Raw genomic sequence first — 16,989 nt, 5'->3', positions numbered from 1 at the left:
CTCAAGCACTGGGTGGGGTTGTTGGGGTGTCCTGTGCAGGGTCAGGACTTGGACTTGAAGGTCCTTGTGACTCCATGATTTGAATTAACTGACTAAAAGCTGCCAGCAGTGTGGCCACACACTGAAATTATCTACAATGCCAAGTATGTTTTCAATCAACAGAACCAAAATCTTGCTTTGACAAAGTATGCAACTTCAAAATTAAAGGAGGATTTTAGTTGTTGCTATTTTTTACAGCTGTACACGCACAAATAAAGCTCCAAGTGCCATGCTGACTGCAGTTCACTACCACAGCATGTAGCTTTCTGAAGCACAAAGTTTGAAGGAAAACAAAGCCCTGAGCCCTGGCGTGTTTCCCCTCCCACACAGCCAATATCCAGAGACAATAAACATCTTTTTGTCTCTCCCTTCCTGATTCGCGATCCAGGAGGTGAGATTAGTGTGGGTGTAGAAAGCAACAGACAGGACAGAAACAATCAAGCCCAGAAGATGTTATTTTTGTTGATGGCAACTTAACAGGGAAGGCAATGCAGAGCAGCTCCCAGAGCCAGGTTCATACTAGGAAATAATCCCACACCCACTCCTTTTTCCACACACACCATATGCAAAAACAGGAAAGCAGAGGACAGGACCATCTGTAACATTAAAATCTGCATCCATTAAAATTTCCTGAAGCTTATCAGCTTCTAATGTGGTCTTAGCTGAGCTCTTAAACACCTTCTAGCTCTTTACCTGATAGTTTTCTTAGCTTCATGATACAGGCTTTGCATGGTGGCTGTTAGAAACTCCATCAAAACTTATTGTCATGAGATTATTACTTGCCACTGGCAAACCCAAGGTCAAAGAAACAATATGGCCAGAAATGCTTTTACATGAACTCATCTCTGAGGCTCCCTTTGGTTTCATACACAGACCCTTAGAAATTAAAGATGTGATTCGGTTTTTGTCATTTGTTCTTTCAATGGCTTTTCCTCTTTAAATTGGTGAAAAGGAAAAGGTGGAGAAAAATAAACAGGAGAGCTAATGGAGTGCATTTCTGGGCATGACAAAGTGAGAGGTTGCCATCTGCCCTCCAGCTTTTGTACCTGAGAGGATTTGCACTGAGCTGCTCAAGGTGATGGGCAACCCATTCTTGAGCCACGTTATTGATGGTAAGGGAATTCCTGAGGCTTCACAAACCAGGGAGATTGGATTCTTCTCCACGGTGCTGATGTTTTCAGGCAGCTGCAGGTGACCACCAATACTTGGGGGAACTACAGCAAAGAGTAAGGAAGAGCCATACTTCAGAGAAAATGCAAATTCATTTTGCTCACAAAACGTTGTGTCACCCAAATATCAGTTTACTGAGGGCAAGCAGCAGGATGGTCCTGGTTAAACCTTAATTTCTCCCTCCAACAACAGAGTATTTCCCACCATGACACTCATCCCAATATCATGTTTAAAATTGTACCGTATCCTGGTTATCTTGGGCAATGAAGCAACTCGGGGTAGATTAATATTAACAGAAAGAGGGCTAAAATCTTAAAATATTCCAGAGTTATAAACTCGGATTTGGACTTCTCCTAACACCCCTAGCAACTGGAGCTGCATCCCCTGCAGCAGACCCGGGAGGTGCACTGAGCTCCACACCATTGCTTGGCCACCCAGTGGTGAATTTCCACGCGGCCCGCGCTCACCGTGGACGCTGAGGTCGTATTTCCTGTCGGCCAGCCCGGCGGTGTTGGTGGCCACGCAGACGTAGCGGCCGGTGTCGGACACCCGGGCACGCTCCAGCCGCAGGACGCGGCCCCCGGCCAGCACCGCCACGTCCCTGCCGCTGCCCAGCGCCCGCCCGTCCTTCAGCCACATCACTGCTGGCGCGGGAATGCCCTGAGCCTCGCACTCCAGGGAGATTTCGCTGCCCTGGGTGACAACGACCTCTGACGCGTGGGGACCGCTGTTGGATATAGTCGGTCGAGCTAGGGGAGAACAAGGAACACAGCGTAGGAGTCAACGGGAAGCTGCACTTCAGAATCTTTTTCTGCTGCTGAGTCGATTTTCCAGAGCAGCGGGGCTAGTAAAAGGCAAATCGCCTCCTTTCCCTCTCTCCCACAGCATAAACTAAAAATGTTCTTTAAAATGTTAACTTACAGACAATTTTTAAAATGCAAACCAGAGAAAAAAAAATACATTAAAAAAGACTGCTCCAGCACTGTCAACCTCTACAGATTTTGGAAGATTTTCTTCTCTGTGGGATTATTTAAAAATACCTCCTTTTATTCCGAACAAAAATACAGTAAAGTCTAAGGGAACGAAGGGAAATCAAGTTCAGTTATCATCACTACTGCAGCTCAGGATATGCAATGTCTTGGTCAAGCTACTCGTCCAAATTGCCAAAATTTTAATGACATAACACCATCTTTGAACTACCTCTAAACTGTCCTACAGCCAGCACTCCATCTCTGGAGACCCTGCAGTTCAACATCACTGCCCAGCTCACACTCCCATAATGTTACTGCAGAACTGCTACACTCTGGTCAGAGTTTTCCTGGCACTTACTGTACACTTGCAGGTTGTACTCTTTGGTGGCACTCCCAGCCACGTTTGAAGCAATGCAGGTGTAAGATGCAGCATCAGACCTGTCAGCAACTGCAACCTGGAGCTGTCTGCCCCCAGACAGCACCCGCACCCTTCCCGACGGCTCCGGCACTACAGGAGAACCTGCAAGAGAGCTTCTGTCACATAAAACCACACAAGTGGCCAGGAGCAAATGAAAATCACTTGGCGTGAAGTCCACCGGCTCACTCAAAAGGATTGAGTTGCACAATTGCCCGTTTTAGAAGTACTCTGTCAGAGTTTTCCCAGAGAGCAGGAACTTGGCACAAGCAGATCCTGAGGACTTTCTGTATTAACCACTGACTTCATGGGATACCCTGAGTTAAGATATCCCTGAGTGGGATACACTGACTCTCCCTCATGTCCATCCAGACTTTGGAACACCTCCACTGAACAGAAAGCTCAGCACTTTGAGTAAAATGTGACTCATTTTTCAGTGTGTAATTGTCTCACTGAGCACAACCAGTGCTTAGAAACATATAATTTAGGTTTCACACCATCTGTGTGTTGCACGTCACAGGCTTCTTCTCAGGAAATCCTCAGCAGAAACGTGACAGCAAACTCCCACTGCATTCTCTGAGCAGATTCTTCAGTCTTGGAGACCTCAGATTATCCAGCTTCATCTTTCCAAAATGCAGGGAGACTTTGTGACAGAAAGAATGAACCTGCCATGGATATTTCCAACAAGCTTAATCTTCATTTCTTCTTGTGCATTTAAAGTCCTCTCTACAGAGTTCACCAAATGTCAAACGTGCTGAAAAATGTACTCCTCTTCCTTTCTAACTGCTTTTCTAGACTTTGTAGCAGGTTAAAACTCCTCCCTACCATTAAGTGTACAGACATTAGCCTTAAAGTGCATTTACATGTCATACAAGGCCTTTCTGGCTTCCAAGAGGCAGGGTTTAAAAACAACTTCCTGGTTCTCTGAAAATGTTATGCATTGGAAAAAGTGTTCTGTAATTAAAACCTGCTCTTCCCATGAGCCAAAATTAATTAAAGCAAGGACATACTGTATTGAATTGTGCTGCTTAGAAAAACACAAATTTAAGTAAGATTGATTAATAACACAAGAATTACCACACTGGAAGAGTAACTTATCTTATTTTGTCCTATATTCTGTCTCCAACAGTATCAATGTTTAAAAGAAAGTGCTGAAAATAGCAGGCTTTGTCTGCCAGTTCCTAAAGAGGTGTTTGGTGATGTAACTTTAATCCCTAAAGCAAAAGGTGTGCAGACTACTCTTGAACAAGATGGGATGAGAGAAAGGGTTTGGTGAATCCCCACAGCAATTACTACAACTACATGCATCTTCACCACTTGGCAGGATGCCATGGCTGCAGATTTAAAACCAGCTCAGAGAATTGGTGTTATGCGGTGGATCACAGGGCAGAAACTCAACTCCACACTAAGGGACTCCCAGTGACCACGGCCCTGATATCTGGGATCCACAAACAAGTCTTACAAAGCCCAGAATGGTTTGGGTTGGAAGGGACCTTAAAGATCATTTCATTCCAACTCTCTGCCACAGGCCAGACACCTTCCACTTGCTCCAAAGCAGATGCTTTTGAGCATCCAGATGCTTTTGAGCATCTGGAACACTTCCAGGGATGGAGCAACGTGCTGCTTTCCTGTTGCCCCATGGTAAATAAAAATATTAAGTGCTCCACAGTTCATTTTTGTCAGCTGAGCAATCTCAGCACTGCACTTCTCATGCATCTTTAGGAACACCTAATCCAAGCAGAGGTGAGATAGAGAGAAGGGAATAATCTACTTCTGGAGTTTACTTTACTCAATGTTAGGATTGTACAGATATCTGCACATTTGAGCTCCTCAGAACACACCATCCAAAATGTACACAAGATGAAAAGAAAACCCAGCAGACCAGAATTATCCCATTTGCTTTATAAAACAGACAACTGGAAGTTACCCACCATTCTTTTTCCAGGTGAGACTGGGTGGTGGGATGCCACTGGACTCACAGATCAGGCTAATCAAGCTCCCTTCAGTGACTGTCAGCTGAGAGCTGTCATCCAAGCCAGAAATACTTGGTGACACTGCAAAGAAAAGCCTAGTAAGTGCAGCCTTTGATACAACACATTATCAGCCAGCAGTAAACCCCAAATGACCCTCATGCAAATCCCTCCCATTCAGCTCTGAAGCAATGACAATGATTGTCTCCTAAATGCTCACCAGACCCTGGATAGGGAACAATACGCTGGGGAATGACTGCATCCATCCTTCTGGGCTCTAAGGGCTGCTGCATGCACACGTTTTATTTTGGGCTGCCTTTAATGGACTTCACTGAACAAAGCTGGTTTGGGGAACTTTGTCAAGTGAATCCAACTCTAAGAGCTTGCCTCATTCATGGCCTCAGCTAATAAACCCCCAGAGATCATCATCAGCGACTTTTAAAATTCAGCCTACATTATTCCTTTGAATTTTTCCTGCATCAGCACACCGGCTACCACATCCAGGGCTATGGATCCCACCCCTCTGATCACCCTCCTGCAACAGGATTGCTTTGCTTTACAGCTCTGTGACTCTAAACCAGCTGCAGACAAAGGGGACCAGTGTTTTACTCTGATTCTCAAAAGTCCTAAAGCACTTTGGTTCGATCCCTAGGGAGGAGCTAATTTGCTCTTAGGAATCAGGGAATCATTTTCATCAGATGAAAATAGAGTAGGTAGAGACCAAGAAAAAGCAGAGGAGACTGCAGGTTGAACCTGGCAAATAAAACCTCCCAGGTGAACAACTTATGCAGCACTTTTTTAATGCCTGTGACAATAGCCAGCTTGTCCTGACACCTCCAGCTCTCCAACAGCAACCAGATGTGTGGGGTTTGAAGCAACACTGCCAAGAGCCTTACAGTACTGTCTGCTTTACCCTTTATTTGTCCTGCTTCCAGCCAAGATAAGCCTGTGCTACCCTCCTCATTTAACTCATCGGCCGGCTCCTGGATCCACACTAACCCTCAGAAGGATACGTTTCCTGGATTTAGAATGTCAAAATACGGCAAGGAGGACTTTGGGTGCTGGGGCATAAATGAAAACTATAATCCCAAACTATTATCCACAGATTGCTTTTACTGGCAGCCTGTGGTTTCTATCAAGTTTATCCCATCAAAGCTGCTAGCTAGCAAGGAATTATCCCTCCACTCCAGCACAGGTCCTGTGCAGAAGTCTGGGAGAGAGAGAGAAGAGCAGAACATGACCTGCACAGTAAATGGTATTTGCTTCAGCGTGGGAAAATGGCAGGGTACTACAACATCCACCTCTAACTTAAATGCCACAAATGGGTCTTCTAATGACAGACTTGAAATCTGTACTGAAAAATGTCATTTTAGAGTTACAAACCCTCATAGGTAATTCTAGTCTTGTGACTCCAAAGCAAGAAATTGATTTATAACAGTAAAACAAGGACATGTCAATTTGTATATGAGAAGAAAATGATGGTGCACAAAACCCCCTCAAAAGCAATGATTAAAATAATGTCCTAAGCACCATTCATCATAGATCCATAGGAAAAATTATTAAAGCCGTTTTTATGATTCAGCACTAATAAATCTGTAGGGCAAATAAAGCTAGGTAAGGCAGCTTTTATTTATCTGAATTTCCAATGCTTCCACATTTCAACAGGTGGAAAGTTGGTATGTTACTCTAAATGGCATTAAAGCTATGGATCCAAACCCAGGCACTTATCAAAGAATCACAGATCACAGAATGGTGTGGGCTGGAAGGGACTTTAAAGATCATCAACAAGATCATTTTGTTCCAGCCCCCTGCCATGAGAAGGGATGCCCCTCACCAGTTACAGCTCTCACTACTCTCATGCCTGCAAGCTCAACAAAGGCCTGTGGAGCAACTGGCGTTAATTCAGAACTAAATTAAAGCAATTTGAAAAATGTGCGCACTGTCTTGGTCCTGTCCAAGGACAGAAAATAGAACAACTCCCTGCACAAGCCTCAGCAACCGAGTGTTCATGAACTACAGAGGATTCCAGTGTCACATATCGTAATTCAGCTCTGAGCTTCGTTCTCATTTCTGGAATAAACTTAATAAATCTTACCCCAAATATTGACATTGTAGTTCTTCTCAGTTTTCCCAGCAACATTTGTCGCTTCGCAAGTGTAGCGTCCAGCGTCCTGCACTTGAGCTCCTTCAATCTGGGGACAAAAGGAAAACCTGGGTTTCTTCTTCTACATAATTATTCATGAAATGTGTAAGGGAGAGGGGGCTCAGGTTTCCCTTTTGTTTTTACATATGTCTCCCTGAAGATTAATAACAGAGCATGAATCCAGCGAGCTCTGTACCCAGCTAGCCGGGGTCTCTTGCCATCGCTCCCTCCTCACACACACACAGCTCCCTGCAGCCCCAGGGAGCCCAGCGCTGTCCCGCCCCCACGGAGGGTGCCAGTCCCCAGGAGGGGAGCCCAGCACGCCCCGCCTGCCCGCTTTACCTTCAGCACGCTCCCGTCTCCGGAGATGCTCAGGCCCGGCTTCTCCAGCAAGGGCCGCCCGTCCCTGAGCCAGGTGAGGCGGGGCGGGGGCACGGCGCTGCCGCGGCACCGCAGCTCCAGCGCCTGGCCCAGCAGCACCGACACGTTCTGCTCCTCGCCCACGATGTCCGGGGGAACTGCACCAACACAATCGCACGCTCCGTTACCTCGGGAAAGCCCTCTGAGACCATGGAGTCCAGCCATTCCCCAGCACGGTCCCCAGGGGCGACATCCACAGGTCTTAAATCCCTCCAGGGATGGGGACCCCATCCCTGCCCTGGGCAGCTGTGCCAGTGCCTGACCATCCTTCCTGTGAAGAAATTTTTTCCTAATATCCAACCCGAACCTCCCCTGGCACAACCTGAGGCTGTTACCTCTTGTCCTGTTGCTCAAACCAAGGGACCTTTGGGCACTGAAGACTTCCCAGAGCAAACATAATGTGGAGTTAAGGGACTTTACCTCACAAAGATAAAATTACGCTTACACCTTCAGTTACAACTTCAGTCTCCTTTATACCACAAACCCCACAGTAATTATTTTTGTTATTTACAGAGTATCTTCCGCACAAAATACACACCAGTGAGGTATCAGCTCCAGAAAAATCCTAAGTATAAGCCAAGACTAGCAAAAAAACTCCTTGAAACATAGCTAGAAAGGAAAATCCCAAGTATGCATAAATGGGGGAATGCATTCCTGCAAGAAGGAAAAAGAGTAACTGAGTGAAAAAGCTCAAGAGATAACAATCAGCCCCAGAAGCTGAAAATGTCTTAAGCTGTTCCAGACAGTGCCAAGGAAGATACTTGGCTTTAAGAAAAGTCCTGACTCACAGAAAATATGTCCAGAGATGGCCAAATACAGAATGAGAATTTACATGGTCAACAAGCAAGTCAATGGGTTAAAGACTTCATCAACGAATCATAATCTACAATTAGCTCATGTATCAGGTTTGTGGGGGATCTACTTATTATTGCAGTTGTTGGCACTCAGCACTACATTTATATTTGTCCTGCAGTTCAGTGATAACCTCATTATTACACTATTATTTCCAAATCAGACAGTAGAAAAATCTTTTGAAAGGAAAGTTTTCTGTGTAGAAATAAAAAATCCCAAAACACAGGACACTTCAATTGAAACTCATTAGCTGTTCTTGAACAGTGTCAGGATTTAAGAAAACACATCTTTTCCCTGTTTTTAAATTTTGTGTTTCCACAATAAGGAAAACAGAAGTAACTGAGAAGGCAACTGAGAACTAAACCTTGAACACAGCAAGTCAGCAATTTTCCAAGGGGGAAAGTGTTCATGGCTGAAGTCAAAAAAGAACATAGACAAAATACTGCCCCCCAAAAAGTTGACCAGGATCAAATATAAGAACCTTTGTTGTCACATTTCCGTTGCCCTTTAGTTTTGGGATCCCTGACCCCAGACACTGAGGGTCTGAGTGCACAGAACCTTGGGGTGAGAAGGGAGGCAGTGGGACTGTCTGTGAGAACAAGCACACTAGATTAATCACACACAGGAGACCAGAACATGTCCCCAAGTGGCACTCAGGGGACAGCAAGACAGCTCTCAAGATAGCCTGGAAAGACCAGGAACAATCGAGCTTTGTGTTTCTTGCCCAGGAAGTACAGAGCAGAGCTGCTGATTTCACAGTTGGGAAAGAATTTAGGGAAAAGTCTGGTCCCTGTGGATAAGAAATATAGTAAGTGGGGAAAAAAAAAAAAAAAATCTGTTTATCTTTTTTTTTTTTTTCTTTCTAGAACTCACAAAGGTCCAGATTCTTTATGAGTATTGTGGAACTGAGAATTGGAAGCTGATCCATTCCTGCAGAAGGCAAATTTATTTCCAAAGATTTTTCAACCAATTATTTTTCCTCTCAGCTCAATGAATTGAAATGTGCTCAAAAGGAAACTGAGTTTATGACAGAGACAGACACTAAAGCATTTAGTTCTGAGGGAATGCAAAATTAATCTAATTATGCTTATAGTAACTGTAAGAAACCGAGCTGGTTCCAACTCCTGGCTCAGTGCGCATTTCCAACCCAACTGTAATTTGGAGTAGACTCCAACTCTACTCCAAATTATTTTCCTCCTGTGGCTTCTTAATTAGATTGCCCTTATGAGGCAAGTCTGAAGAGCAATATTACTTTTTGGTGACAGCCTCACTCAAGCTGGTCCTGCAGCTGAGCTCAACCCTGGCCAGCTTCTAATACAACACTAATTTTAAACATACACAGCTCCTAACTCTTTTCATTCCTTCCAGCTAAAATGGACAGAGGTTCCAGAAAATAAGAGAAATAATAAATATATCTACATCACATTACATAGACATACACACCTGTCCTCAAACTCCAAAGAAGACCCTGATATTCCTTGCTCTAGACATAAAATGTTCCAGCCTGTATTAACTTCGGCTCACTTGCTACTGCAGAGTCCTGGGCTTCTGAACTGCCCCTTCCAGATGCAAAAGTCACCAGGATTTCAGTCAGGGGTACCCTAACCAAGGGAGACAATTCTGAAAGCCATACTCAGGAACAAATACCTTGGCCAGCTGCCCCTGCTTAGAACTCATCCAAACTCCTAACTTTCCTTGCAAGGTTTTCACATGGGATTGCCATAATGCTGGAGACTGGCAGAGTCCACTGACCTACTGAAAGCAGAAGCAAAACCACGAAGGTGCCTCAATTCCAAATGCCTCTCTACACATCTCTACACACGCCTTAGTAAGTGAGGGTGGATGTGCAAATATATGTTTTAACTTCCATACACACACCCCTCCTCCTCACCCGGCCTTCCATTATGGGTTGGGACTATTTCTACTCAGTGCTGCTCAGAGTCTGGGCCCAGTGTGTTAAATTAAAGCTTCAAGAACAGCCCTCAGAACCAAAAGAAAGACACTTGTCACTCACCATAAACGCGGAGGTCGATGTCCCTCTGGCTCTCCCCCGCAGCGTTGACTGCCACACACGTGTATGTGCCCGTGTCACTGAGCTGGGCACTGGGCAGTGCCAGCACCCGGCCCCCCGACAGCACCTGCAACGGGAGCACAGCACCTTCAGGCACACCCCAGTGTCAAACTCAGGCAGGGGGAGCTCTTAGGGTTCATTTCAAAATGGAACACTTGTTTTGCCACTGCTTCCCACCATCTCCCTGCTCTCCAGTGTTCTCTTCTAATCAGACTTGCAAAAGCAGAACTCTAACTTCATGCCAGTCCCTAGGTAATTCCTGGCATTCTCAAGACTTTGCAGGATCTGGACACCCCTCCCTCCCTCCCTCCAGCTTCAAACATGCTGTCACATCTTTCATCTGTGCCCTGAGCTGTCCCCACAGAACACAAATTCCCCCTCTTCCCTTTCAGATTATAAAAAACTTCCAAAAACTAACCATAGCCTCTTGTTTTACCTCTGAAATATCTTCTTATATCAGAGGTTAGTTTTCTTTTCTGAATTACTGTTGTAAGTAATGAACTCTCCAGATCTCTTCAGCAGAGGAATTTGGTCCAATTTCCTCTTCTTCCCAGTAAGCAGAAAATTTGTTGATGCAAACTTACTCAGTATCACAGCAGCTGAAAGGACCACTTTATTTTAATGTACCTCTATCTTTCACTTCACACAGTACTGGAGCTAAACTCAGCAACCCAGAGCAAAAGCCCTTATATTATTATTCCAAATCCTCCAACTTATTCTCTTCTATTAAACTGCATTGACTTAAAAGCTTCCTCCCACAACAGGACGCACCATAGAGCAGGATCTGACCCTGGTACCTGGAGTCCATTGCTGACACTGGACACAGGGCTCCCATCCTTCAGCCATGTCAGGATAGGGGCAGGGATGCCTCTGGCTTCACACTCCAGTCTCACTGGATTATTGACCACTACTGTCACCATGTCATTGCTGCCAGAGATGGATGGAGGGACTAAAAGAAAAAACACAGAAAAAGGGCTGTAACAGCTACATAAGAGTATTAATCACAATTAAATTAAATAGGCTGCCTAGCTTTGGATGTTATTTCTCTTTTCTCATGTTATTCCTGCTGAACTCTTGTCAAGCCTTTGCTCTGTGCCAGATCCTGCTCTTCCTTAGCAGGAGCAGGCAGATAACTGCAGTGAAACTACTGTGAGCCAGGTACGTGGGACTGGGCCCATAGCCCAGAGGACAGCTGTGAAACCCAGGAACCACACCATAAAGCCAGAAAACATTCCCTCGAACTTTTCTACTACTCCATTTAGACTTGGTGAAAGACTAGGAGTGATGGGGATTAATGAAAGGAGTTTACCATATAAACCACATGAAGCAAATCCATACACAGAGTGATAAATTGGCATGGCAGAGCATATGGAAACGTTTACCAGATTAGACTGGAAAACATCTGCCTTTCTGATGACACAAAACATTGCAATGGAACATCTAAAGCACTTTAGGCATACAGTCTAGCAAATGTCGTAGAGCTCTAGTAGATAGGGAGACAAGAATCGTTAAATAATGAAGAATCAAAATATTCAATTTGCTTCTACCACTAATAACTTGATCATTAAGTCTAAAAGTCAGTATCAGATGAAAACTTAATGCTTAAAGTCACTCCTGCAAAGAGATGAGAATGGTGTGAGCTACTCACAGATATTGCCCTCTGTGAGGGGAGATAACATGTACAAAATTTTGCACTGAAATTAAGATTAATTAATTAATTAACCTCTAAGAGCCTGTAACTCAGGTTGTGGTTGCCATATCTCTGAAAGTGTCCAAGACCAGGCTGGACAGAGTCTGGAGCAACCTGGAATAGTGGAAGGTGTCCCGGCCCATGGCAGGGAGTGGAACTGGGTGGGTTTAAAGTCCCTTCCAAACCCATTCCATGATTCTGTGATTCTCCTCACTTGTACATATATTTCAGTAATAGCAGTAAAGGCAGAAAAAAGGCACAGGATTTTATAGTTTTTTAATCTTTTCCCCACACACAGAGTTCCTCCTATTGCAGTGCAATGGCATCCATTGTTCTCAAATGCCTGAGAAAGCTATAGAGGGGAGAAAGAAGTGAAAAAAAAAATACGGTGAAATTCTATGAATTCTAACTAAACTGGAATTCCACCTGCTTCCTTCAGTTGGCCTGCCTGGTTCCATTCAGTGTTAAGCCTGAGGTATCAAGCATTGTTTTTAATGCCAAAAAGATCTGATAACACTACTAACAATAGAAATTCTGAATAAATAGTTGACTGAGGCAGGTGTTCATGGAAATCTAGAGCAGCCTTTCCATAAATGCTGCACAACTTTCAGTACTTGGCATTTGAGCCTGCTCTCCATTAAGGAGTCATTACTTCCACTGGTAAAGAGGGCAAAACCCTCAAGTTTTGCCTCCTCAAACTCATAAACTCTAAGGACAGTGGATGATAAAGCTGTGGATGGTGAATTCCAGCACCACTCTACTGTCAGCCTGGCAGGACACCAGCTGAATGAAGCAGGTTCATGGACAGAAGTTCAATGCAATTAGTTCCTTTGATGCCATTAGTCATGGCTGCACATGCATCTGCTCTGTTCTAGAAGGGGAAGCTCTGTGTCTCCTGTAGAAGGGGAAGTCAGAAGATTTTAGTTCCATAGAAAACTCTGGATTGGATTGCTGAAATTCCACCACCCCTAAAAACACACACATGTACTGCGGCGTTCTTTTCCATTTAACTAGAATAATGACCTTAGCTGTAAGGATTTCCTGGGAATTAATCACTGGGTGGGGTTAATTGCCTTTGACTGTGTCCAGTGCCATCAGTTTTTCCCACGATGGTCACTGAATCCATGGGAAAGCATTGCCCAAGTCATTAATTAATAGGAACTGTATACTGTGGGTGCATCTCAGCTGGGGACACTGTGCCAAATTTGGGCCACACTTTTGCATGGAAGACTCCCACAGAAAACCAGCTACATGCACGTGCACGTATCAAAGATAAGAATTTGGACTATAGCCACATCCAAAAGCCACTGAAATCACTGGAAAAGCTCCAACTGGGCTTTTGCTCAGGTGTCTCATGTCAGCAAACATCCACACTTCCACTTCATCTTCTTAGACACAGCATATTTTTCTTTAAAACTGTTGGATTATGAAGAGCATTTGATCTGTGTCCTTTGTCTACTGTGAGCTTCAAAATCACCTACAACAAACCCCAGCAACTGCCAGGCCTGCCAAATTGCTCAAGTGATCCCTTAAACAAAATACCTCTTCCATAAATTCATTCTTCTTAGAAATGCCTTCCTTTGCCACATTTTCTGCATTCAAAACACCTATTCTAATATCCCTGAGAAAACAGAAGAGTGAAGAGCATGGAGTGCCAGGACAAGGGGGAATAGCTTCCCACTGCCAGAGGGCAGGCTTAGATGGGATATTGGGAAGGAATTCCTGGCTGTGAGGGTAATGATGGCCTTGGAAGGGAATTCCCAGAGCGGCTGTGGCTGCCCCTGGATCCCTGGCAGTGTCCAAGGCCAGGCTAGATGGGGCTTGAAGCAGCCTGGGAGAGTGGAAGGTGCCTATGGCAGGCGGTGGCACTGGATGGGGCTTTAAGGTCCCTTCCAAACCAAACCAACCCTGGGATTCTGTGATCATATGATGAGTGACATCAAGTCTGTTATGCAGACTGGAAAAGGAGGAAGGCAAGGGTGGAGCTTGCAAGAATTATTCCTAAGTGTCACAATAGAAGCCAAGAGGAAACAGCCTGAAGTTGTGCTGGGGGTAGGGAGGGTAATTTGGATATTAGGATAAGTTTTGTCATGCATAGGGTGGTCAGATACTGGCACAGGTGCCCAGGGCAGCGGTGAGGTCCCCATCCCTGGAGAGATTTAAAAGCCGTGCGGATGTAGCACTTGGGGACGTGGGTCAGCCATGACCTTGGCAGCACTGGGGGAACAGTTGGACTCAGTGCTCTCGGAAGTGTTTCCCAAGCTCCAAGAGTGACAATTCCCTGGTTCTGCACTCACCATGGACCTGGAGGCTGTAGAGCAGCTCGGCTGTGCCTGCAGCATTGGTAGCCAGGCACCTGTAGAGGCCGGAGTCGGCCACCTGCGCGGCCTCGATGCGCAGCACCTGTCCCCTGTCACCCAGCGTGCGCCCATCCTTGGACCACGACACGGCTGCGGGGAGGAATGGGGACAAATCAGTCACAACCCCCACAAACGGGGCACCACAGGGCTGTCACATGGGCCACCTCGGCTTCCACACACACGCCAACCTCGAACAGTCAAGTGCAGGCTAAATCTGATTAAGAACAATAAAATGCAATAGAAAATTAGGAAATGGGAAGATTTGCACAAAATACCGACTATGCCCCACAATTCAACAGGAAATTTGACACTATCATCCACACCCCCCATATATTTATGGAAAAGTGTTCTGAAATTGAGACATTATCGCACAAAGCAAATTATAGGAAATTTACTTATACCAAGGTAAAGAGCAGCTGTTTAAAACTGCACAAAAATATGACGGCATCCCTGCCCATGGCAGGGGGATGGAAGGAGATGAGCTTTCAGGTTCCAAGCCAAACTATCCAGGGATACTATAATACAGGGGATCTAATCCAGGGATTCTATTTTTTATATATATCAAATTTTTTTACCTTTTCACCTAAATTATCACTACATTAAACTGAACTACCTAGGACAAAGAATCAAATCATTAGTAACCAAATCAAAGTGCAACTGGCAGCTCAAAAAACTGAAAATACAGAGCAGAAAACAGTGTTACTTCAGAAGAAAATTTTATAGGACGTTGACAACCAAGAAAATCTGCAGATTTTGCATCTCAGCCAAAAGATGGCACCATTCATCAGGAGAATGGGTCACTGAGGCTTTGCTGGCACCACTTCACTACTCAGCTGAAATTAGTGCTCATGGAAGGATTATCTGTAATACACAAGGGTTTTTGTGTAATACACAAGGGGAAAGAATCACATCCACTATGTACTCTGGCCTGACTGATAGACAAGACCTGCACACTGCTTCTCTCTTTTCCAGTAGAATGCTGTGCTCTCACTTTACTGACTCACGTTATATCTTGACAATAGGATACGCCATTGCAACACACCAGGGGTGACCAAGCTCTTCTTGTTTATAAATTATCTGTAATCCATCGTTTTAATTGTTTGTTCAAAAATAACTGAAAATTTGGAGGATAAAAGGAGAAACAAAGTTTAAAAGGAGTGTAGAATAGATATAAAATTCTTATACTTTTATAACATTTTATTTCTTCAATATTTTAGGGTTTTTTATATAAGTATAAATTATTCTACAAAATAATACTTTGCTGTGAATTCATTCTTAAATGGTAGAAAAGGAGAAGCTGGATGCACATCTGAAATGTAATAACACCTTTCTTCTGAAAATGTTGCTATAATCAGCATGAAAATAATTTGCTATATTAGATATAAGCTCTTAGTAACTATTCCCTCTATTTTGTTCTACAATGATTATTACAGCAAAGTTCTCTCCTAATAATATGTCTTTTTATATCTTACCAGGTAACAAAAACCACACATTAAAAAAGTCCTAGACACGGGAACACTTGATAGGGACACTCAATCCATGAAGTATTTCAGGTCTTACACTAACAAATACTAAACTGACAGGAGATAAAAGTGGATGTGTTTAAAGCTCATTCAGCAGAAATCAAATAATGCTCTTTCCTGTGGACAGGGGATCACAAGGGAATAGATTATCCTTGTGAAGTGGTTTCACTCATCTATCAGCGGGGATCACTGAATTCCTCAATCCTTCCTTCATATCAGCCCATACATTGACATTTCCTATCACACAGTTTCTAGTTGCCTTAAAATCACACAATTAGCTCCACATTCAGCATATCCATTACTTCCCAAAGACACAAGAAAGTGAAACCCTTTGTGAGATATTCCCTAAGATGCACAGGGATACCTGGCAGAGGGTTCCCAGATGCCTTGCATTCAAGATGGATTGGATTATTTACCACCACTGTTTCATTCAATAGCTTTCCTGCATCTTCCAGACTGGGTGGTTCTGGGAAAAGAAAAAAGTAGCAGATTTTCATTAATTCAGACATGTAGCCAGCAGAAAATCCAATCACAAAGCCATCTACCCTCAGAGAAACTTTGGGCAATGAGTTGCACAAGTTTCAACTGCTGGGTGACCAAGAAAGAATTTCTCCAGAAAGTTAACCTCTGAAATGGGAATACTCTCTAATTATATAATCTCATTAGTGGTAAGAGGAATAAAACATTACTTTACTAAATTTTTTTTGGGGAAAAAAATGGAACTTAAAGTAGATTTGCAAGTAATGGGCACACAACACAGAACAGCAATTGTTTCTTGTGGCAAGCTCCTCTCACTTCACCTGGTGATAGTAAACCGAGTGGTGTAGACAGCTTTTACCTTTCTGAAGTTCCAAAATCTGAAACATGACAGAAACACTAATAATGACCATTTGAACATGAAGATTGACAGCAAATGAGAGCTTTATGAGCATGGGACGAACACTGAAATCAGTTGTGATGCAATTATCACAGTCTGAATGTGGCTCCTCTTTCCAAGTCCTATCCACAGAGACTCTGCAACCTCTCCTCGCTTCCGTTTAATGTTTTCCAGCTACTAGCTGGGTTTGGCAATAAAAGTCAACATAGCCATACTCCGTGAGAATATTGCCACAGTCTATTCCTGCACCTCCTGAGGATTCCCACACCTCCTTTGAGGACTGGGTCACATCAGCAATGCATAACGCTTCGTGATGACTTCTGAGCCAAATGTACATAAATTATGGTGAGAGCATAATTTATTAAATTCACATGCAAATGTAAGCTTCTCGAGTTTCCCTGATTCTTTGTATACTGTTTTTAGCTGCCAAAGAAATTTCCTTTTAAAGAAGCTGAAAAATCCCCTCACAAGAAAATATTCCTTTCTCA

At 44.0% G+C, this 16,989-nt stretch overlaps 1 protein-coding gene across 1 annotated transcript in view; it reads right to left on the bottom strand.

Moving 5' to 3' along the window:
• HMCN1 (hemicentin 1) overlaps nucleotides 1–16,989 on the bottom strand; it is a 166,877-nt gene that overhangs the window by 59,169 nt on the left and 90,719 nt on the right. The window contains exons 37-46 of the mRNA XM_040072701.1: nucleotides 15,989–16,090; nucleotides 14,039–14,191; nucleotides 10,849–11,000; nucleotides 9,995–10,118; nucleotides 7,051–7,226; nucleotides 6,661–6,757; nucleotides 4,527–4,649; nucleotides 2,539–2,700; nucleotides 1,677–1,958; nucleotides 1,086–1,253 (exon numbers count right to left, since the gene is read on the bottom strand). Of these exons, the coding sequence (XP_039928635.1) occupies nucleotides 1,086–1,253; nucleotides 1,677–1,958; nucleotides 2,539–2,700; nucleotides 4,527–4,649; nucleotides 6,661–6,757; nucleotides 7,051–7,226; nucleotides 9,995–10,118; nucleotides 10,849–11,000; nucleotides 14,039–14,191; nucleotides 15,989–16,090 (1,539 nt within the window). The remainder of the gene's footprint in view (nucleotides 1–1,085; nucleotides 1,254–1,676; nucleotides 1,959–2,538; nucleotides 2,701–4,526; nucleotides 4,650–6,660; nucleotides 6,758–7,050; nucleotides 7,227–9,994; nucleotides 10,119–10,848; nucleotides 11,001–14,038; nucleotides 14,192–15,988; nucleotides 16,091–16,989) is intronic.

Source organism: Hirundo rustica, chromosome 9 (genome assembly GCF_015227805.2).
Source record: "Hirundo rustica isolate bHirRus1 chromosome 9, bHirRus1.pri.v3, whole genome shotgun sequence".
Classification (NCBI taxonomy): domain Eukaryota; kingdom Metazoa; phylum Chordata; class Aves; order Passeriformes; family Hirundinidae; genus Hirundo; species Hirundo rustica.
This window is presented reverse-complemented; position numbering and strand designations above follow the sequence as displayed.